General features: G+C 32.4%; 1 protein-coding gene across 1 annotated transcript; it reads right to left on the reverse strand.

The window, feature by feature from the left end:
* Positions 1 to 613: 613 nt before the first annotated feature.
* On the reverse strand, positions 614 to 25,282 carry LOC123698938. The gene is made up of 3 exons (XM_045645766.1): positions 25,185 to 25,282; positions 1,563 to 5,074; positions 614 to 1,103 (listed from the first exon to the last, which is right to left on the reverse strand). The coding sequence occupies exons 1-3, from the start codon at positions 25,200 to 25,202 to the stop codon at positions 764 to 766; spliced, it is 3,870 nt and encodes a 1,289-aa protein (XP_045501722.1). The 5' UTR covers positions 25,203 to 25,282; the 3' UTR covers positions 614 to 763.

Raw genomic sequence — 25,282 nt, forward strand, 5'->3', positions numbered from 1 at the left:
GTATTGGGTGGAAATAGATTGAATCAATTAGTTGTCTTTGGTTTATATACGTAAAAGTTAGACTCTGAGAGTATGAAATAGAGTTTATAATCAATTGAAATAAGTAAGTCGCTTTGCAACCACAGTTGCACGAAATAAGATTTGCGATCGTGTTATTGCAACTGTGGATGCACGGAACAAAGCAAGGGGTCATTTTTTTTTCTGAAGCATATGAGCGGTTACTAGATTAAAATTTAATGAAATTATTTGTGTAAGTTGTTTTTTCACTTTTAGCATAAAAAGTATTTTCGTGCAATAACATAATCTTATTCATCCTAAATACTGAAATCAAAATCTTTATCGTCACATCGATTACATTAATTTATGTGCTTTAATTTTTTTTAATTGAATCGCATTATGGAAAAATATTACTCATAAACTTCACCATTACACCATCTTGGAAAAACGGTTTTCTTCTCGGGTTTTCTAAAAGAAAATGACAGGTAGGTACCTAGGTGTTTTGTTTTTCTATTTCCATAATAATAATTAATTAATAGTCAAGTCAATTAATATATTAACGTTATCAGGTAGCAGTAGTTCTTAATATCTTATAGATAGGAAATAAAAACCAAAGTGTCATTATGTAAGTTTGTTTTAATATAATACAACTCGATTATCACTTTTGTAAAAAAGTTACGACTAAGTACAAAACATCACGTCGTTATAATTTAGTAATACTAACACTATACTATTTACAAAAATCAGTCTCTTCGACTGTAACGCGTTAGGTTCTTTGTCTTCTCAATTTTCTTCCTCTTTTCGTTTTGCTGTACCCAGATGAGATGGATAGTTGGTTTCTCTTTTGATCTAAACTTAACCCTGAAATATCTACAAACAATGGCACATTATCGGAACCTTCAGCGACTAATTCACTTTTAGAATCTTTCTTGAAGTCTTCGGGTGTGCCTTCCCCTTCGATGGCTAGTTTTTCGATGTCCTTGCTAAGAGAGTTGTTCTCTGCGGCTTCGACGAAAGCGTTGGAGAGCTCGCCACTTAGCTTGTTGATGTTGCCTGATGCTATATCGTACATGAAGATTTCCTTCTCTTCTTTCGGGTCTTCGCTCCTGTAACATAAACACAATTATGATTGATTGTTTTCAGAACAAAATGCCTATCTTTTTATCTTTACATGAATGGGGACGGAAAATCTATGGAGGATTTTTTTATTTTGCTTGCATTTTTGTATAATTGAAGAATTTCGCTGTTTTTGTACATATCTTTTTCGATTTTGTTTAGACTTGTTTTAAAATATTCAGGGGTTTATTAGGGCTAATTTTGGTAAGGTTAAGATTGAGTATAATTAATAAAATATTGAAAGGTTGCTTGAAACTTAAATAATATTATAGTTTGTTGTTCAAGCTCATTCATGTCACATAAAAAGTTAATTTCAAAATACTAGAAACATGCTGCAGCCCTAAAGAGAAATAAAAAATAAACTACATAATAATATTATGTAAAAAAATATTGTGACATTCTGTTTAACAGAAAAATACCTACATACATCATTACAAAGTTCTACTTACTCAGTTACGAGAAGAACGACGGACTGCTGGTCGGTTTCAGTTTTCTTTTCCACATCAAGCCATTTTTCAAAATTGGCTCTTGTTGGTCGTTTCAAAAGATTGTGAAGACTATCTCCAGCAACAAATTGAATTCCTTTCAAGCTGTCTCCTGCAGCACGTTCAGCTCGACTGTGGTCATCGTTAATAGCTTTAGTTTCGACCGGAGCTAGAACAACCACCGAGGTTACTTTTCTTCCTTTTATTACATCTGGTAATGGGAATTGATTTCCGCTTACTTTTAAAGGCAAATATCTGTTGTATTTTTTGTCATTTAAAGCAACGGGATCAACTTGAGTTGCATCTTCCTTTACATATTGATTAGCGATTTCTTGACCCTCTGGTGTATTGGGATTAAAATGAACAACTTTCATTTCAACTTGACTTTTGGAAGATGGTGCGGCGACAATCGTTTCTACGTTTTCAGATGCTGCTATATCTTGGTCATCATCAAATTCGGAGTCATCTATTCTTGATTCAATTTTATCTCCGTTCGGTGCTACAACTATTGGTCTATGTTCACTGCCAGCAAGTTGTTGGCCACCACCGGCACTAAAGAAGTTAGCCAATTGGTCTGGTGGCAGAGACTCTAAGGGTGTTTCTCCGACTTTGTCATAGTCAAGTACACTGATATCAGCATTATCTAAAATGCCGGATGATAGCAGTTGTTGACGTAGATCGTCAGGAACTTCATCCGGGAGTTCTATAGCTGGCTTTTTCTTCTCTTCTTTCTTTGATTCATGGGCATGGCTTATACTGTTAGCTGTTGTTGATACGTATTTTTGTGTAGTTGGTTTAATCTCTACGGTTCTAGAAGTTGATTGATAGTAAGGTGGTGAAGATGTACTCGAAACATATGATGGTTGTGGCCGCGCTCTCTCTTGAACATATTGAGGGGATGGGGAACTAGGTTGCTGTTGACTATATTGATTATAATTATTTTCATATTGATTTCTCTGTTGCTGTTCTTGTTGTTGTTGTTGTTGCAGATGTTGTTGTTGGTATACTAATTGATTTTGAAGACGTTGGATCTCCTCTTGTTGCTTACGCACATTTTGAGCCAATTGTTGTCGCACTTGTTCTTGCTCAGCATTTAAGTATTGTTGTTGGTTGCGTTCTTGTTGTTGTTGGTTGCGTTCCTGTTGTTGTTGGTGCTGCTGTTCCTGTTGATGCTGATGTTGAAGCTGTTGTTGGTGCTGTTGTTCTTGTTGCTGCTGACGCTGTTGTTCTTGTTGATGCTGATGCTGAAGTTGTTGTCTTTGCTGCTCGTGTTGTTGGCGCAGCTCTTGCTGTTGCTGTTGCTGCTGATATTGTTGTCGGTCATGCTGTTGTTGTTGTAAATGGCTTTGTTCCTGGACTTGTACCTGTTGATGTACTTGTTGCTGAGAATATTGTTGTTGAGGATAGTTTGATGTCGGCGATGGTTGATTTATTCCTACAAATCCACCATAGTTAGGTTGGGTAGTAGGGTCATTCACAGTTATATGCTGTTCGTATTTAGATATAGCTGGAACTAACTCGCTATCTTTCGGAACAAATTGGGCTACATTTTGATCGTGGATAGTTTGTAATCCTTGTGGTCTCTCTGAAAAGCTAGCCTGCTGAGGGTTTGGAGATGGTTGCGGGTGGAAACTAAATAGAGGAGGAGATGATGGTTGTGGTAGGAATTGAGTTTGAGGTATCGATGATGGGGAAGGTGAAATAGCGTTATGACTAGAAAATGTATTTTGATTATCGATAGAAGGTCCCGGTGGTGATGGTCTTAATGTTTGTGGACCTTGATGGAAGCTGAAATGTTGTTGCGGTTGACGTTGGAATGGGGGACGATGACTTTCAATCTGTGGAGGAGCTGGCTTTAAGTTGAAGAATGGAGATCTAGTCGGAGTAGCAGCGAAGCCTGGTTTACTTGAAGTATCAAAATGTTGAGGTGGGCGTTGTTGTGGTAATTGCTGATTGTAAGGAATGAGTTGTTGTGGGCGATCGTTGAAGACTATTGGATTGGAATTGCCTTGTTGAGTACCTATATTGAAAGACTGTGATTGTGGTTGTGTTTTTTGAGCTTCTACTTGGTCAGTTGTTATCGTGTGATAATTTTCTTGAAGATATTTAGCTTCGTCAAAATATGTTGGAGGCTGCGGGTGGAAGGGTCTCTGTTGTGCGGGTCGGAAATTAGTTCTGGAAGGGTTACTAAAATGTTGCCTTGGTGGAAAAGGTGGAGCATTGTTGGGCCTTGGTTGGAATGCTGGTGGATTGTTAGGTCTCGATATCGTTGGAAGAAGAGGACCTATTGGCCCAGGAACTGTTGGTCCAGAGCCCGTAAAATGACCAGCTGGTGCCGATGAGCTTGAGAATGATGGTGGGCGGTTCGGGGGAGAGGATCCAAAGGATTGCTGACTTTGTCTATGTATTTGTGATTCCTGTTTGAATTGGACCAATGGTGGTCTTTGTCTTGGCAATTGCGGTTCTTGGCTTATATACGGTGGCTGGAATTGAATACGGTTCTGAGCATTATGCCCAGCTTGATAATTGTGTTGTGCTGACGCTACTTGTCTTTGGTCCTGATAATGAGTATTCGGAGACACTGATCTTTCATGAGGAATTTGAGTTGGTTGCGAATTGGGTAAAGCAATGACAGGTCTTGGTGCGGTTTCTTCATGATTTTCTGAAGGACTTTCTTCACGCCTATTACCATAATGACGACCTTCATTTCCAAAAGTTACTTTCACGTTACTATCAGTATGATAAATTTCCGATTCAGGTTTAATAATGGCCCTAAGAGTAGTTGTTTGAGCTGGCACATAATAAGGCTCAGGTGTTACTGTAACGTAGTGTTCATGGTGATCATCTTCATCATTCGATGGAGGTGTAATGGCCGGTACAGGTTTTTCATAGATCACTTTGTCTTTAGAATGCGGGTCCTTGCTGTATTTAACGTAAAAAACTTGTACTGGTTCCTTTTTCTTCTTTTGAATTGGTTGAGGTGGTGGAGCGGGTAAAGACTCATTAGACTCCTTGATGATAATTTCAATAATCGGTTCTGGAGCCTCGTAATAGTGTTGATGATCATCGCTGTACAAAGGAGCAGTTGGAAGGCTGCCGTAAGAAAGTCCATATGAGCCTTCAGCACTTTGGTCATTGACATTTAAAATCTTTGATTGCGCAATATCGTTTTTGTTTACACCGGTATTTTCATAGTGATCTTGTTTAGGGTCATATAGAGGATCTTTTTGCGAGTACTGAACGACCGGTTCCATCTGTACTGCGTACGGTGGTAATTTTCCTCCTCTCGGTGAGACATTGGATATTCTACGGCTGCTGCTGGAGAGAGCTCTGAAATGGGCTACTCTTGAATGGGGTAGAACTAGGGAGTACTGCAGGTTTTGTGGCGTTCGAATGTTGTCTAGTTGTCTTTTCGGCTTCGATTTTGCTGTCGAGTTCTTTGCTTGTGATATGGTGAGCACAGCCAAGGCTGTAACCTGAAATAAAGAAAACTCAAATTAGATTTGTAGGAACTATAAATGTCATATTATTATAACATGACACGTAGTAGGAGTAGTTACTGCTAAATAAAACTATAACAATACGTTAGCGTGTGTTAATAAGTCTTTATTGGGTGTCATTCTCTTCTCCTTTGAACGATAAAATAAAATAGTGTCCAATATTTGTGACTATTACATTAACATACGACGTGACCGAAGCAAGTGAAAGTGTTTGTGAAAATCGTAATGTTTGCACATATGTTTCGGTACACGTCGTAAAAACTAAAGACGACGAGGAATGGCGTGTGACGTAATATGTCAAAATATGCAGGTGCATTTTGGACAGGATGTCGTAGAAAATTAATTTTTTTCGTTATCTGTATTTTTTAATTTTTAAGTATGGCGGGCAATTGATATCTGTATAATATTATTTTGACGTTTGTTTGATAACAAATTAAAGCGATTTGGAGAATATTATTTTCAAAAATATTCCCATCCCAAATATTGTTCCTTGAATCACTCGAAATATTTATGGGAAACCTGTTCGTCAGCATTCCAATAAAAATAAAAGTAGACCGTGTTTAAGATTGGTATGTCACGAGAGGTCAATTATAGCTGAGCCGGTGGCGGGAATCCATACGCCATCACTTTCTTTTTTTTTTAAAGAATAGTTTTATGAGCCTTAAAAACCTTTTTATATTACATATTTGATTGATTGATGATTTGTTATCGTTTGTCGTACCTATGTTTAATTTATTTTTTACTACTTACACTATAAAGGAAAATGATTAGTTTTTTAATATAATACTTACAAGTAAGTAGCTGTACCTATACAAAAATTACAGTCGTTTCCAAAAATATATCAGGTAATATAAGTAGGTAAACTACTTATATCGTTAATTATAATATTATGAATCATTTTTAAATTTCATATTTATCTTCAGAAGTTTCAGATTATTTCGTAATTACTAGGTAGGTAGGTATTACGTCTTGTAATTTAAGATTGCTATAGTTAATTACCCATACCATAGGTCAATAATCGCCTGTCAATTTTTTAAATAATTCTCAGGCATTACAAGTATCATCTACACGAATATTTAATTTCACTTCATTATCTAATCATTCGGAGGTCTCACCACGTCTCACAGTGTCTCACCACAGATAATGTACTATGTTTATTCACACATGATTGCAAAAAACTGAGTATGCATAACGAGAGAAATGTAGAATGTAGATGGTACCTACCTAAAGTTTACGATCTTTTTATGTACACTACTTAGTTAAGTTTAAGTTTTTCGTCGTATGTAACTTTTGTCTTCGAGGTGCTTGTATCTATAGGTACTAATATAATTATAAAGAGGAAAGGTTTGTATGTGTGTATGTATGGTTTTCACGCATAAACCAGGTACTGAATCGATTACAATGAAATTTAGCACACATATAGAGGGTAACTTGGATTAACACATAGGATAGGTTTTATCCCGGAAATCCCACGGGAATGGGAACTATGCGGGTTTTCCTTTGAAAACGCGGGCGAAGCCGCAGGCGGAAATCTAGTAGGTATGCTATATTTAAATATAATGTTTATTACAGAACAACAAATAAACACTACTTTTACTACAATTTTTTTATTTAATATTGTTGTATACTACCTACGTTATACGACGAATAAGTTTTTTAAGTACAAGGTATAGGTATATTATATGAAAATATTCCTTAGTTCCCTTAAGTCTAAAGGTAATAACTCAGAGACTTTAGCTGAAAATCCAAAAAATAAACTGTTAGATTTTGATTAAGTTATTTATTTCCGCTGGTTCGATTTTAACAATAAGCAGATAATATTATTTTTTTTAATAGGTACTTGATTACTCGAAAAAAAAATAATTTGTTAATAAGGGTTACCTACTCGTAAAAAAAAATTTTGCGGACTACGTTTACTTTCAAACTTATTACATAAACATAATAATATGAGAGTAACACTTAGTTGTGGCTTATTGAGAAATGATATGTGAAGCCTATTGTTTGACTTTTTTCAATAAACAATTAGTGATATTACATTCTCAGACTAACAAAAAAACGTGCAATTTATCACTTTATTTATTGGAATAAACGACACTATATTTTAAATTTGTATACTTAAGTTATTTTTGTTCGATCCGACTGATAAAAAGTATTAAAAGCTATTGTGAATGGCGTGCTTTAAAAACTGTTCAATATAAGTAATTCCAATTACAAAGAATTTTGACCTGATTAACGGAAATATTTTAATTATACTATTACGCACTTTGCGTCACACTTACTTAGTTATTTTAAATAACAGCCCAAATTATAATAATATTTAAATGTTATGTAATATGCATTGGCTTACTTATTGTTTTATTTTATTTGTCTTTTAATATAATGGTCTGATTTTTCACAGATAATTTCGTGAAAATTCATGGCACATTCGAAAAATTTTAGTACTTTAATAGTGTTTAAAACAGATCAAATAATAATCGATTCAAAGATTATCTCAGTACGCATCTTGACTTCTCAATCTAGTCTAGATAATTCTAGAAAGCTATAATTTCAGATAACTGTGTAAGCGATAGCTACCTCAATAAATTTCCTTGTTCCCACGGCTTGGAAGCATGGTTTGCATGACAAATTATAACTACTTATTTGTGTATTTATAGCTACGTTATGAGAGCTTTCAGAATGAGGTTATTGTTAATTCCATGCAGTTTTTGCTGTTAAATGTTAATATATTATATACTAGATTTCCGCCCGCGGCTTCGCCCGCGTTTGCAAAGGAAAACCCGCATAGTTCCCGTTCCCGTGGGATTTCCGGGATAAAAACTATCCTATGTATTAATCCAAGTTACCCTCTATATGTGTGCTAAATTTCATTGTAATCGGTTCAGTAGTTTTTACGTGAAAGAGTAACAAACATCCATACATCCATACAAACTTTCGCATTCATAATATTAGTAGGATATTGAAATATTTGTATGATGTAGAAATTATAAAATGTGTTTATTGCTTCCGTGGAATTGTGTTAGTTAAAAATAAATTGCTATAAAGATTTGAATGGTAAATAAAATGTAAGATGCGTTGTAACTACCTATTTGTTACGTTGAAATTATTATCTTCACCACCTTTTATTCGTTTTACAGATTAGTATATATGTAGTTAGCTTTTATACAGAATGGAATGTGATACTGTAGACCTTGGTAATCTTGTCAAATTTCATATAATTAGACCTTTTTATTCATCATTCGAACAGCCTCAAAGTATCAAATGTAGAGAACGTAAAATGTAATGTTATTTTTAATACAAGATTGTGTATTGAAATTCAGAATAAATATCGTCACTTTTGCGTTATTCTTGAGCTGGGATGTTGTTATTACAATATAAAATATGCTGAGGTTTTATGATTTAAAGATTGCAAAAAATATAATTATCCTGCACAAGCTCTAGATTTAATAATAATATTATGAGGTATTTATAGAATAAAATATCCAAAATTAAGCAATTAATGACACAGTTAGTTACGTTAAAAATTAAAATGTGCCTTCTGTAATTTTTTTTAGTCGGCGTAGATGTTATATTTTACTATTATACTATTGTGTGAATATACAAATACAAATCGGATTTGTACTAATATCAAATTTCTTATAAATTTACATTTATTTCATTAAAATAAGAACTCATATATTTGATGGTTCAATCAGTTCTAAGCCCATATAATAGCTAGACATATACATAATAGTTTATTATAATGCAAAAAAAAAATATATATAAAAAAATACGTGTATTAGGCCACTTCGTGCCTCTTGATTTTCGCGTTGTATTATTTCAAATGTTTCTTTAAATTTAAAATTATTCCCATCTTAAAAGTGAACGTTAAGATGATTTGCGGTAATTATACAACTGTAACAATAGGTGCGAACCGCGGAAACGGCTGCGTCTTTCCATGTTTTGTTATAAAATTAATGATAGTTAATGCATATGCTAGACGTTTTTAACTAGAAGGTGTAAAACTAAACGTATTGAAATTCAGAGTGGCAAAATAGAAGAAATTAGGAACATTGTACAGATTGTTTTATCTTTATGTAACTGATGTCTGGTAAGGAGTATTATTGGACCAAAATTGTTTTTAATTGTAACCCTATACGCGGTGCCATAATAATTCAATGTCATTTTTAATTTACTACCAAAATGTGCTTCTTTAGGTATCTACTTAATTTCTTCGGAACAAAGGTAGAAAATAAAGATCATCCTTCTTTATTTCCAAATAAAAACATGCAAGTTATTTTGGTTACTTTCCAAAACGATTTCAAGTGTCAAATTTCTCAAGAATGTTTCGTATAGGCCTATTATCTCACATAAAAACATAATTAGCAGTAATGAAAGTATTATGGCATGCCATTACACTCTCGCGTGTATCATATCGTGCTTTATCTGACGTTAATGTTTATTATTTACTTACAAGTTTAAGGTTAAAGTTGTAGAAAACTGTTTATTTACGTATGAAAAATTAAAAAGTCCTGTAAAGCGGGCTACTCACACTCCTGCCGCAGGGACAATCTCGGTTGCACTGAGGTCGGAGCAGCTTCGGGGCAATTTAGAGAACAGCTTTTCAGCTATTCTCTAAATTGCCCCTGCTGCAGGCATGTGAGTAGCCTGCATAAGACTTCCCCATATTTTGTCTCTTCGAAAATAAGTCGATGTTCTTATTATAGAATTATTAAACAAGCTTCTGTACGCAGCTTCACCTTCGTCTTTGTAGTCTTTATGCTATTTGCTAATGTGGATGATAATAATCTATCTGTGAGACAAACTTTTTCATAACCGTAACCGAGGTGCCTTTTTTCCATTAAGAAAAAAAAATCCATTCATCAATAAAATTAATTAATAAGCCATCCATAAAGCGTCACAAATGTTCATGTTTTGATAGTACTTAGGTAGTTAGATATATTACAGAACTATAGAAGTAGAATAATTATTATTAGTGTAGAATGTAGATATTCCGTTATCCGTAGCTATCAAGTTTATTATAGAGCTTTTTCATAAATCATGACCTTGAGCCGCTTCTCTACAAGTTGTTTAAAAGTTCCTTTCAGCGGTTGAAATAATTGAGTAACATTTTGGCATCTTCACTTAACACATTTTGCAGTTATTACAACATAATGCAATATTTTCAAGGATTCAGAACTTTCATAATTTTCTTGTTTAAACCCAGATAGATACATATTGTTTTATTAAATGTAGTTAGGTATACCACTTTTTCTACTACAAAGTTTGAAAATAGATAGCGTATTTAATCTTTTAGTAAAAAATCTGATTCAATAGTATATGAACACTATGTATATAATGAGTATGCAACATGGGAGTGTCGTTTGTATAGAAATTATAATATTAGGTTACTTTTCATTAAAATATAGCTTTCAGTACATTGATTTGGAAACTAAAGAAGGAAAGAAACTTCGTGATTCATGATGTTTTTACCAGAATCGCTAGTCATTTAACAAATTGTGAAAGATTGTACGTAATAACATCATCTAGGCGTTCACCTTGCAACAATTGCGTCTACATCTATATGCATGTCAGCCATTTTGAATTCAAAGAGTATCATGTGGAGGCATCGGAAATCGTGACTAAGGGTTGGCTTTCTAACGACGTGAAGCGAAAACAATATTGTGAAGTAAATATTTATTATTTACAATAGAAAATAATACTGATAGAGTATTTACAATTTCAAAAATTTGAAAAAAAAACACCTCACTTAATTTATGGACGCCCTCGTTGATCAATAACTAAGGAATGTATTTGAAATAGTTGGAAAAACAATCAAAACACAATTTTCTACAATTATTTAAAGAATAGTATTAAGCGATATAATTTTTATAATTTTTTAAAGAAATTTCTTTATTCTTTATCTATGGTTGAAAGCGTAATCAGTAATTACTCTACATATGCACCTGCTTCGAAAATATGCAGTCAAATTGCAACCAAACGTCGACAAACATTTATGGAATGCTGTTAGAGGATTTAATGATAGACTAACTTATATGGTTACTGTGAGAGTCGCTATCAAAAGGTTAGATTTTTTATTAGTGTCTACCGAAAAGGTAATGCCTCATCACTGGTTTAATTTGCTTGAAAAAATGACCAGTGATTCTAAAATGTGTGCTTTTAAGAACAGGATTTCTTATAATTGGTTTGTTAGGAGTGATCGTGACTAGCTGCATGATTGAACGATCTGTGGGTTAAGCAGTTAAGTTCGCGGTCTGTTTTTTGATGGGTGACCACTTATTGATGTAATAGCTGGAACCTTCGTGCTAATTGTTATGGAGCTTTTGCTCTTATTGCGGTTAGACAGCAGTTGTTAAAATTAGTGTTATCAGAATGATTAAATAAGTAATAACACATTTGTTATACTTTTATTGAATGACGATTCAGTATATTTTCTACTTAATGTAAATGCTCTAAGTAAAAATAGGTTAATAGTGTAAATATGAATGTAACTATATTTTTATTGTATTTAGCTAATAATATACAATTGTCTTGATATTGTTAATTTATTGCTGACATTGTGACCCAATTCATATATTACTTTAATGTACATTCAAATGTAACTTTTTCGGCTTTTCAAGGGTGACAGGCCATTGCCAGTCTGTCATTACAAGGTTTTTCGAAAGACTTGATCGAAAGTTCGATCCGGTTAGAGTAAAAAATAACAACCGACAACATAATCCGATAAGAGTCTAATCAGAGTTAGCGTATTCTTAAAGCTTGATAAGCTGTAAGAAATAAATAAACAAGTAATATTGATACATACTGTAGGGACACACATGTACAATTCGCTGATCGAGCTTTTTGTTTATGTGTGCGTCCACATTGTTTCCCCGACGCTTTTTAGATTTATTAGAATTTAAAGTCAGTAGTGCATAACGGCTAGCATAAATAACACTTATGTATTGTGAAGAGTAATAAAGCAGTTGAAGGAAAGGTTTTATTATTTGGGCAACCTTGGGGGCAAAGGCACTACTCAACATTGGTGACCCCGACGTGATATAGTAATTCTGAAAATTAGCAAGAAGGAATTAGCATCTACTTTTGCAAAGGTGCTTCGTAATTAATTTTATTTTTTGCTTTATTTATACAACAAAGCCCAAGTCGATAATTATTTATGGCGCTCATAAATAAATGTGGTAAATACTTATTCATTTTAAAGTTTAATTAATAGGTAGGTAAATATTTTTTTATTTTATTAAAATCTTCAATTGAAAATATAACTATTTGTATCTTATCTTTAAAGCGTTTACATTAAATTGATGATCTTATCTCATTTTTTATAATTTTTTTTTTCTACGTTCCCCTCACCAACCGCCCTCTTATCCAATCTTTTTTAATCTATGCAACTTTTTAATCTATGTTATTTTTTTGAATCTACAACAATTTCGCGCGTCTTTCCGTCTGGCCGAAACACGCCTATATTCATTAAGATGCGGTGCTTTCTACTACATTCCGGCCAGACCAGTCCGTTCTGATTTGGAGTGAGAGTGAAAATGGTCAACAGTTACGCGCTTACGTCTCTGCTGACTTATTTATATTTTGATACTAACACAGTGATGGGTCAGGGCAATTTTGTATATGTGGTGTATGCGGTAAGATGTGACACCAGTTTTGGGGGGAAAAAAGAAATTTTTGAAGTGAAACTTCTATAACAGGATTGGAAAAAAATGTAGTGTAACATTTTTTCGTTACGCGCCATCTTTTTCTTATCCCTACCACGCGTGATTCGACGTATTTATGTAGAGTTGCATATAGTAAATATTTTTTGGAAAAATAAGGTCATAAAGAAGTTTCACTTCTTACATGTGTTGTGTGTGCACGCACACATTTTTTACTTTTTATTATTATATATTATCTATATTGTTATTTGTGTGTTAATTATTATCCAATTATTATCCTTGTTATTATCTATTATCTATATTGTTATTTGTCTGTATAAGTGTGTTTTGATTGTAATGTAAACTTGTTTCGAAGAAATTTAGCGATGAAATAATATTTTTGATTTTTGAATATAAATTTAGAAATTTCTATTTGATAAACCTTCTTTGATACCTATGCTACGTGAGAAGGTACTCATACCTACTCTACATAGGTACTTATAATTACTAAGTAATTGATTATGTAAATTTTATTCTTAATACATTCAATTAATATTTAGATTCAAGTATTAATAATGTTAAGCAAATATAATTTTGAAAATGAGGCTCTATAACAAATTATATAGGTACCTAGAAAGATAGCTAGATATAGGTACCTAAAATGAAGAGCCGACATAGTTTTCCATATCATAATTTTCATAATAACTGCGGAAATTGAAATTCATTTAAGAGATGGCTGACCTCCTTTCTATAGGTTACTAGCTTACCGCCCGTGGCTTCGCCCGCTTTGTCTAAAACCTATACTAATATTATAAAGCTGAAGAGTTTGTTTGTTTGAACGCCCTTATCTCGGAAACTACTGGTCCGATTTGAAAAATTATTTCCGTGTTATATGTATTTCACAAAGCTAGAATGTATGAAGAACAGGAAATGTTTATGTCTAAGTTATTGTTAATAGGTAAGTACCTCATAGGTAATTTTGTATGGCGTAGAATTTATATTATAAAGATTTTGGTTGTTATTTTACGAAAAGACTCTAGGACAATTATTCATAATATTATGTTGAATGATATTCTTTTAATATATATAAATCTCGTGTCACAATGTTTGTCCTCAATGGACTCCTAAACCACTTAACCGATTATAATAAAATTCGCACACCATGTGCAGTTCGATCCAACTTGAAAGATAGGATAGTTTAAATCTCAAATCGTTTTAGAAAAAGCGGGCGAAGCCGCGGGCGGTAAGCTAGTAATTAATATAATAACCGATTAGTCTTCGAATGGTGTACCTATCTACATTATATTTGCCTGCGTAATAGCTTAACTTTACTTCTTTCTTTGCATGATAACATAAGCGTCAAATTACTTTAATAATGTCTCCAATTATTATTGTGGTTAGTAAATTATGGAATAATGATCAGAAAATCTATACTAATATATTCAAGCTGAAGAGTTTGTTTGTTTGTTTGAACGCGCTAATCTCCGGAACTGCTGGTCTGATTTGAAAAATTCTTTCGATGTTATATAGCCCATTTTATCTAGGAAGGTTATAAGCTATATTTCATCACGCTAAGACCAACAGGAGCGTAGAAATGCGGGTAAAACCGCGGCGTACAGCTAGTATTGTATATGAGGTCCATAATATAATATGAAAAGTTCTTACTTCCATGGTAATAGTAGGTAATTAGTATAGTATTATTCTCAGAGCAATACTAGGGTATTATTGTATTATCTATGGTTGTAGTATGACTGGAGATTGCACTATGACCATTGACTTGTCACAAGAAAATATAACCTTGAATGACGTCAGTGTTGTTTTTTGTCTCTTTCTGTGGGTGACCACACTGGTTTGTATATTCAGGATTTTTCGAAATAGAAAAAACTAAAAATCATGGTCTATAAATAATAACGACATATATTTTTAACAGTATTAATTATATTATAATATTACTGGCCATACTTTATAGGTACATACAATTTTAATTGGTATAGAATGATAGTTTTAAATAACTCTTGGCTACAAAGCCTGGATATGAACCGATATATAGCATTAACATCCTTTGTAAATAGAGGAAAGTTGTGTTTTGCATCAGATGCTGCTTACCAAATTGTAAGCTACTCAGATCTTTTTAAACGCGTTGCTTCGACGGGTCAATTTCAAGCCAAAATCATCAAAGAAAAACTGTTTATAATAAACGCCTTGCACAAATTTCAGCTAACTTTACAAAGTTTATTTTTCAAAAGGTATTTTTGTCTGGGTCGTAATCCTCAGTAATTTTACCCTTGATGGGCACATATATTTCTTTTTATTTTACTTTTTGGAAAGCTGAAATACCTAAAACAAAAAATATGAGGTAAGTTAAAAAAGTATAAATTTCAATGTAAAAACGAACAATCTTATAACTACATGTGAGTGCAATACCGATGTCGAGTGTTGTTTCATTACTAGTAAAAATCTTGAAAATGGTGTTCTAAATTTCATCATAATATTGTTATTACAATATATTCTCTTCACTATCCATAAAAACTCGTCATCATGGTTACCTTACTTGTTAATTTTGTTTATTGAAAACTTGTTGAAAAATGATAAAGTATTAGGAAAATAACAAATTTAACATGACTGCTTTCTAAAATGATGCAAAATTTTACAATTTTTGCCATTGAAATGATTCTAAACAGGTAAATGCAGGAGTATTGAGGAATATTGTAAATAACGTAAATATACACTTGCCTGTGAAATTCTATGCCAGAATTTGGTGTCCAAACACTTCTGCAATTTTTCACAATGCAATACATTATTTATAAAACGATATTACGATAAAACACAACAATTTTCTTGTTACACGTCAATGTTCATACCGAAATCTCCAGTGTATTTTTTACAAATGGCAACTCCCGATCCCAGAAGATATAAGCTTCTTGATGACCACAGAATGACTGACAGTCAAATGACAGTTATGAATATGTATATGACAGTTCCGAATCACAGATTAAAATAGATACAGCATGAATATGGAGATCCTATATTATTATATTAATATTCCACTGCAAGTAATCCATTTGGATTGTGTAATCGCATTAGCCATGCCAGTTTTGAATATCTCTCGAAATCTTATTATGCATACAAAAAGTCATTGAATTAATGAACTTTCTACCTTGAACCTATAATTTACTGGGGATACATTACTGTCACTTTTTTATGCTTATTATTATAATCTGTAGAATGTAATAGGATTGATTTTAAAGCAGTCCCGATTATGCATTCGTCTAAAAATCCATTAAATATATTCTTAGAAATAATCTATATAATACTTTCTACGACTAAGACATTTGAGAAGAATAATAATTATTAATTACGTATAAAAAATACGTATAAATTATTTTTGACTTTGTTTAAATTATTATAAAAAAATTGATCGCGACAGGATTCGAACCCGCGTCTTTCACCTTGCCGCACCGTGGCGACGCCTAACCTCTCGGCGACCCGTGATCCCGAATTTAATTTGGTTACTTAGATAATTTTAAATTTTAATCATTACGTACTATAATAGTACTTCCGATAGGTGAACCATCGTTTAGAACATACCTAATAAATTTTGGGAGCAGCGTAATTAATTTCCGAAACATTCAAATGTTAAATAGCTAGTAAACGCGAAACGAATTATTATTTTAAGCAATTGAATGGAAGATACGTAAATTTTATTTACCCACGAATATAAATAGAAAGGTTCATCTTACGTAAGAATTATACAAGCATATTGAACCATAACAAATAGACAAATTGAATTCCAAGGAAAGTGAATATTCGTTAGCGCTTAAAAAAGTAAAAGTACCATAGATAGACCCATGGATCGTATTACCAATTACATAAAGCATATAATGGTGTGCTAAATTTCGTCTAATTCACAATAATGTGCGATGTCTTGCCATCTTGAAGCTTTCTTGTATCGTTTACGTGACGTTAAAATTGTATAATCTATACATATAATAAAATCGTAGGAAAGTCAAAACTGTACATTGAATATTTTTTTAAAAGAATATATAATCCATGATCTATAATCGATATAGAAGCCAAAAACATAGTTTTTAGAATTTTTGTCTGTTTGTCTGTTTGTCGGTTTGTCTGTTTGTCTGTTTGTCTGTATGTTTGTCCGAGCTAATCTCGAAAAGTACCGCATAGATTGACTTCAAATTTTGCATGAATATTACTAACAGGTCGGGTGAGGCTTTTATATACACATTATCATGCTATCACCTCCGGGAGAGGAGCTGTGAACCTTTATTTTTCTAACGTATTCCGTGTATTACACAGCGTACAATCTAAAGACTCATGTTTAAATGTTGTTTTTGGGTAAGCCACGCTATTATCTAGCTTTACACTATAAAAACTACGTCATAAATTACGTAATTTTGGCAGAGAAACAGTTTAATGAATCTTAGTAGTATAAAGACAAATTTGAAACAGCGCCATCTATGAGACTTCATTAAAATCAAATCAATTTACATATTTAACGCTTCTTGCAAATTTATAATTAAGAATTAAATAATATGATGTTGGTGGGGTTTTTAATTGTACTTATTTATTTAACTTTTTAACCCATGTCTTCCCAGAGTCCACTTCAGGTGCTTATATTTTATGTGAATATACTAAATAAAATTTTACAAGTGAGGGTAGATGTTTATTATTTGATGTCAAACAAGACACCATTAACAGTTAATTGTGACATTTTAAAAAATCCTTCTTGCGTTCCCACAAAAGGTAAAATGTGGCTTTTACATTTATTCTTTATACATAATTAATTATATAGTTAGACTCATGTTTTTAATTAGAATTGAAGTTACGACAAAATAAGAAAATGATGAAATTTTATTTTTATGTATAACTTTTACAAGACTATATTATACGCCCAAAGAAGGTCACTTAAGTTCTTGATAGAATTTTATTTGTTAGTAGCTTTTTAATAAAATAAGGTAAAGTAATCTTTTCATTTTTTTTATTTACAGATTCAATGTTCATAAAAAATTAACGATTTGCGTGAGGATGTAGTAGAAATAAGTATCCTGGCGCGTGGTCAATTGTTGACTAAAGTTAATTTCCAACGTATGGTACAATCATTGGAAGAATCTTGGGTAATTTTAGAGGATATTTTTCGGGAATGAGAAAAGGGGCAGCCAACCACGTATCAGCGTGCGTACGTGAGAATCTACGTTTTAGTACCAAAAAAAATGTTATTTTGAAACGTAAATATTGCACTCACAACTACTGTACAAGTATGATTTTTATTCGTGCTTTACTTTTGTTTTATTATCGTTATGGCTTTCGCGGTACAGATAGTACTGGGATCAGAGTACATATTATTTATCAATTTAATATACGTACCACACCAAGTAAAATATTTACAATCATACCAAATGGATTAACACGGTATGTACATAAGGCGGTCTTATCGCTTACTAGCGATCTCTTCCAGACTGCCCAAGGTAAGAGATAAAGAATTATACTCATGATCCAGCAATTTTCAACTGAAAAAGAAGTTTTTCTGTAATTGGTAGTTGTTTCATTTATTTATTTTAAAAACCTAACTTTACTTTTACATTTGCCCATTTGCATTACATTCAGCTTCCATAAAACTTATAAAAATTTTATGTTTATTTCTGTCTAATATAACTACTCTTTTTTAGATATAAATAACAAAAACAACTTTTTTATTAAAATTTAGTACCTTGGGAAGATATTATTATCCATGTGTTAATAGAACAATACATAAAGGAAGTTATGTTACGATTTTATACAATGAAAATATGTAAAAAAATATTAGCAGGTGTAATTATTAAATTGATCCTGAACCCAAAACTGTAGTTAATTTTTTTGTCATTTAGTGTTTAATTCATGTCAATTGGTTCATTAATAAAAAAAATTATGATCATTTAAATAATCACGGCGAACATTTGCTAAGGCATTCATGTACAAGGTGTAATCGTTCAGTGTGCACAGGCGATTTTTTTTTTGTAAGTATTACAGATAACAAAAAACTTTAAACTGATATCGAAAGTACTTAACCTAATAATGGCCGTAATCATTTTTTTTTAAATAAATCGAGAAATATCAAAAAAAATATCTTTAAACCCTTACATTAAGTACATATGAAATATGAATATCCCATATACATATTTTAATATGAAAGATTTTAGCTTTCTTTTTCTTTTTTTGGTTGTCTGCTTTAATTACTTCGCAAATTTGAAGTGGCATTTTCCACGCTTTTCCCGGACATTTTCACGCATTTTCCGGATATTTTCCGGGCATTTTCAGGGCAATTCCTCACGCATTTTCCGGGGATTTTCCAGGCATTTTCCATGCCTTTTCCGGACCATTTCACGCATTTTCCGGATATTTTCACGCATTTTCCGGGGGTTTTCCAGGCATTTTCCACGCTTTTCCCGGATATTTTCCAGACATTTCCCAGACATTTTCCGGAGATTTTCCAGGCACTTTCCACGCTTTTCCCAGACATTTTTACGCATTTTCCGGATATTTTCCGGACATTTTCATGCATTTTCCGGATATTTTCCATATATTTCTCAGGCATTTCCCAGTCATTTTCCAGACATTTCCCTGACATTTTCCGGGAATTTTCCAGGCATTTTCCACGCCTTTTCCGGACATTTTCACGCATTTTTTGAATATTTTCCGGGCATTTTCTGGGCATCTCTCAGGCATTTTCCGGGGATTTTCCAGGCATTTTCCACGCTTTTTCCGGATATTTTCCAGACATTTCCCTGGCATTTTCCGGAGATTTTTCAGGCATTTTCCACGCTTTTCCCAAACATTTTCACGCATTTTCCGGATATTTTCCGCATATTTTCCGGGTATTTCCCGGACATTTTCACACATTTTCCGGGGGATTTCCCAGATATTTTACAGGCATTTTCCGGATATCCCCGGAAAATGCCCCAGATTTCCGGAAAGTACGTAAGTTTTTTAGCTTAGATTAGTAATAAATTCTATTAACAATTCTATGAATTGTTTATGGTAGTACGTGTTTACTAAATAATTGTATGTAAAGTAGTAACTACTATGCAGTCGCTATTCCACGCGGACGAAGTCGCGGGCACAGCTAGTTGTCTTATAATTATGACGATTATCTTAATGTGTGATAATTATGAGTGGGATTATATCGTATGTAGTGACGTCATAGAAGCGTTTATGTGTGTGGTAATTTGAGTAATTAATTTGTACTTTCATGAGTAATTTAAAATTCGATAAGGGTGCGAGTTGACAACTTTCGATGCGATGGGCCGATTATTTAGGCTGATATGTGGTATTCAACAATACCTTTCGTATGTATAATTATTATGACTGGCTCTGTAACAGGTTTAAAGTATATTATCTCTACGGGCTCTATCTAGTCTCTACCTAATTCTGATATCAAAGTTAAAAGAGGTACCTACCTAGATTCACTTCTACAGAACTAATAACTGTATTATTATAACATTACCGTATCACATCATTTCACTTTTTTATTCGAAAACAGTGTACAAACGAGTGGTAAAAGTATTTTTTTGTACAAATGTCTATTATTCAAGAGCTCTGAATATTTAAAACCTTATGTAATTATTAGTTTATAAACATTATAATTATAAATTGTAGGCTTTGATCAAACTTATCTAACATAATTTGATTCGAAGTAATTAATTAAGTGGACTGGTTTTTGCCAAATCACTTTCTATCTCAATAAATGCTAATTTCTAAGTGATTAACAGATTTTAATACTTTGACACGATTTTCTATTAACTAATAAATTGGAGTATTTCGTAATATTAATTAATTAATTTACTAGCTGTTAATGTTTAATGTTGTGTGTTATACAATTTATAAAGGAATACATTAAAAGAAGGCTTTTCAACAGGTTTGTGTGAAAAAGGTGCGATTTTTATGAACTAAAAGGTTTCGGAGGAGTATGGTAACCAATATTGTGACACGACAATTTTATGTAAGTACTACAAAGAAAAACCCGCATAGTTCCCGTTCCCGAGGGATTTCCGGGATAAAAACTATCCTATCTCTCAAGTTGGATCGAACTGCACATGGTGTGCGAATTTTATTATAATCGGTTAAGTGTTTTAGGAGTCCATTGAGGACAAACATTGTGACACGAGATTTATATATATTAAGAGAAGAATATAGAGATTTAACTAGCGATAAACATATGAACATAGGTGGTTACTAGACACTAGTAATTTAACGCATTATTCTTCTATTCTATTTCTCTCTATTCTAGCTTACAACCCGCGCCGCGGCATTAGCTGCTAGGTATTAAGTATTCTGTGCCCCGGCTTCGCCCACTTTATCTAAAACCTAATAAATTATATACTTAAAAGTCTTCCTCCTGAATCACTCTTTCTGTTAAATAAACCGCATCAAAATCCGTTGCGTAGTTTTAAAGATACACAAACACGTGAGGACATAGCCATAGGGACAGAGAAAGTGACTTAGAAAGACTTAAAAGATGCACATAGAAGCTTACTATAATACTATACTAGAAAGAAGGTCCCAAACAATAGTCAACTAGCAAACTGTTACATTGAACCTCTCGGCCTTGACTTTGTGCCAAGTGGAGCGGATCGCCAATAACCGATGTAATGACAATTTAACGGTACTAGTAACCTACTCGGAATACACTGTTTCACTTTTCGCCTAGTTACATAGAGGTCTTGTATTTTGTTAGATACCTATAGGGAAGCAATAAATATGGGTTACTGATAAATAGAACAATATTTACTTGAAGCGGTTTGTATATGGTGTCAAAATTTGATATAGTGTAACTATACTTTTATTTTTGAAAATATCAGGATTAAATATTATATTATATTATATTCTAGGTGACTGATTTATTGTGTACTTATAAAATGGGCAACGAGCAATAATTTCGGATTACAGTTTAAAAAAAAAATAGTAAGAAAATTAAAACACCGTGGGTGGTCGATTTCTAAAAAACAGAATTGTTCTACAAAAAAGTAGCACAAAAACATGTTAAATTGAATCAAGGATGCCTATCACGCACCTGTCGGCTTCCTGCCACAGGTAGTCCTTATATTTTCGTCATTTTAAAAGAAAAAAGGCATCACTGTATTGTTTTTTTTTTACTATACGTGTAAAATCTCTTTTACTATGTATATTATGTAGAGCATTAGAATAGTGAGTGTGAAATAAATATTTTAAAATACATTGTTTTATTTCATTTGTCCACCAATATTTCTGAAATTTTGAAGATTTTTTAACATATTATTATTAAATTTATTCATCGTTCCAAACAATATCTATAATTGCCGATATAATATTACATTATTAAATTCATAAATCATCATATTTAAATAAACATACCAATAAGTTTTACTAATCATCATCCCATGATGAAACTCTACATTTTAAAGTTGCCAATTACTACAATTACTTACCTACTTTATTACTCACATAAGGCCGCGTTTCCATTTGCAAGAAAACTTGCGCAAGAAACGTCCGACAGTCTGTCTGACAGCAGCTTGCAACTTGCAAGTCTACTTGCAGGTGGAAACGCGGAATTAGACTTGCAAGCTACTGTCAGACAGACTGTTGGACATTTCTTGCGGAAGTTTTCTTGCAGATGGAAAGGCGGCCTAAGACTACCACCTACTTTAATAATATCACATAAGACTACGTGATAAAAAATAATAACAAAAAGGAAAGAAAACCTGTTGTTATTTCAACTCCATTCTAAAAGATTGTGACATGGATTGTATTACATAAAACTTGTGTCAGAAGTCTTAACCTTTTTGACCCAACTATGCAATTCTGTACATTTACTTTTCAGTTTGTTGTCATGAATATTTACCGCTCAAAGTAGAAATAAGACAAAATAATTTGTTAGTGTAAGTTATTTTTGGTTCTATTTAAACTGTATTTTATTTAACTCTACATATCGCTTTATTTAATTTAAATAAGTATTTTTATATTTCTCTTATAATATTTCCGAGACATTTTTCGATTGAACTTTATCAAAATTAGGTTAAGTTGTATTTTGAACGATTAACAAACACTCAAACACATAATATCAAGATCCAAAAAAAAAAAATAAATAAATCCAAAAAAAGAAAAAAATATTAAAACGACAATGCATATAAGATCACACATTTCAAAGGTCAAGTTAGGTTAACGTCTCCTACATTTAAAAGTAAAACAAAACCTCTTCCGGGCCTGTCTTACATTCACTGATGTAACAATAATGAGTATAATTTGAGATGAAGTAACGAAATTGATGTTGCATGAGCTTATTATGACATGTTGGAACGGACTGTATTACGTGCATTTAGCACTTGCAGTGATCTAAGATCTATTTAAATGTAGCTTTAATATGATTAGATGTTATAAAATAGCCCGTCCCTTTTCAATTAGGATGATTATTATATAGGCAACTAGCTTACCACCCGCGGCTTCGCCCCCTTTGTCTAAAACCTAATAAATTATATACTACAACCTTCCTCTTGAATCATTCTATCAATTAAAAAAAACCGCATCAAAATCGGTTGCGTAGTTTTAAAGATTTAAGCATACAAAGGGACATAGGGACAGAGAAAGCGACTTTGTTTTATACTATGTAGTGATTAAGCTATTATACAGGTAATTATGATAAAAGTTCGAATGAATATTTTAATGTTTTGTCATTTGTGTGTTCAATTTAACATGTCATATTCACAGTCTGAATAAGTAGGTACAGCTCACAACACAATACGGTCCGTGTATGGGTGCCCTTGTTAATAAATCAGCTGATCTCTATATGATAGACTAGATTTGGACTTAAAATTATATACTTACTAAACCTTTGGTCGAGAACCATGCTATCTATTGTTGAAAATAAAATGAAAATCGATGAAGCAGCTTTAGCGTGTTGTAGTACTTTCAAAAAACTTTCCATATTTTCGTCATACAATCTGTCAAAAACATCGAATCGTTACCTATGGAAATTACACAAAACCACAACATAAAGCTGGCCATTAACACCACGATTAAACAAAGAAAAAAGTTATAAAGTTCTGATTCTAGATTTTGTATGAAATAAAATGTTGTGTTTTAGACATGTTTGTGTTGTTATGGCTTTACGCCGGAGAAAACGATTCGCAGGTTGTCTCTTGGCGAGTTGTAAAGCGTGTCGTCCAATGTGGAATACTATAGTATATTGTAGTATTTTCTTTTTGTTATAATTATCGTGAGTGTGCAACTTTAGCTTTTATTTTAACAGAGTATTTTTTAGACAAGATACGGAACGAAAAATATATATAAAATAATACATCCGATTTACTCATTTCCTATATTTTTAAATCCCTGACCTTTCTGATAATTCTGAAAGACAGTTTTTACATAATTTTTTACTCATAGACCCACATAATTCCTCCAAAACATCATTATTTACTCATAATAATATATGAAACCAGTATACAAAGCTATCAGTATAATATCTTGTATAGCATATCAACCGGTGTGCTCAATGCTGCAGTTCCGGTCGCGAATTCTTCATCACAGTTTGACACACTTCCTTGCGTGACGCAATGTAGAAAGGACGCGTTGGGTAACTATTTTTTTTCTCATATTATCCAAGTTTATGCAATTTTAAAACTTTCAACTGGCCAGTGATAATTATTATTTCAACTTTTGATTGAAGTGTGAATCATGTTTTTTCCGTTGCATTTTTTATATGCGTAGAGCCTCTATATTTTTTCAATTTTATAGGTATTAACTCAAATGAGTATGGAATCTTACATTATTTTACTAAGTTATTAATTGACGATTCAATTATAACGTACAAATAGTTGAATTAAAGATTTCTTTTTAATTTTAAATTTAGTTTGATTTAATTTAATAAGCGTGACATTGTCAGAATTATCAGATATTATTAATTTAAAAATAACAATTAATAAAATAGAGATAAAATATTCACTGTAGAGACATTCATTATTATTACCGGTCAAGCTGATTGTTCTCTTGTGATTGAACTTTCGACCATGCGTCAATTAATTTCTTCATGATAGTACTATATTATCTGTTATTTCTCCGCTTCATTATATCCTTAATTATATTCATATTATTATGATATAATATTATATTAAATGGACTTCATTAAATTTTTATAAAAAAATAATAAAGTAGAGCTTTCAATAATACCATTAATACATTTATTAACTAATATGTACCTCAAATAAAACTTATTTTATAATGCGTGCTAATATTAAAATGAAAGTAACCTACGGACGTATCATATATGCATATAAATATTTATAGTATAATAAATTCCAAATCCAATAAACAAGTCACAAACAAGCCCTAAGCGCGGTCAACTTTTACTAGAAAGCCACACACGCTCAGTTACCATTTATAAAAATACATAAATAATAAAAAAAAAAACAATTCGAACGTACCCAAAATATAAGCCTCATTGTATCCAAAACGCACTTCGGGGTTGAGGATTAAAAAAAAATAACTGTCACTACACTGGCGCGATCGCGCGCGCTTTCTT

The sequence above is a fragment of the Colias croceus genome, chromosome 17, assembly GCF_905220415.1.
Source record: "Colias croceus chromosome 17, ilColCroc2.1".
Taxonomy (NCBI): Eukaryota; Metazoa; Arthropoda; class Insecta; order Lepidoptera; family Pieridae; genus Colias; species Colias croceus.

Excerpts from the sequence above, each read along its gene's own strand:
- LOC123698938 (XM_045645766.1), bottom strand. Across the intron at positions 1,104-1,562 it reads GTCGTTCTTCTCGTAACTGA|GAGCGAAGACCCGAAAGAAG; the intron begins GTAAGTAGAACT and ends TTTATGTTACAG.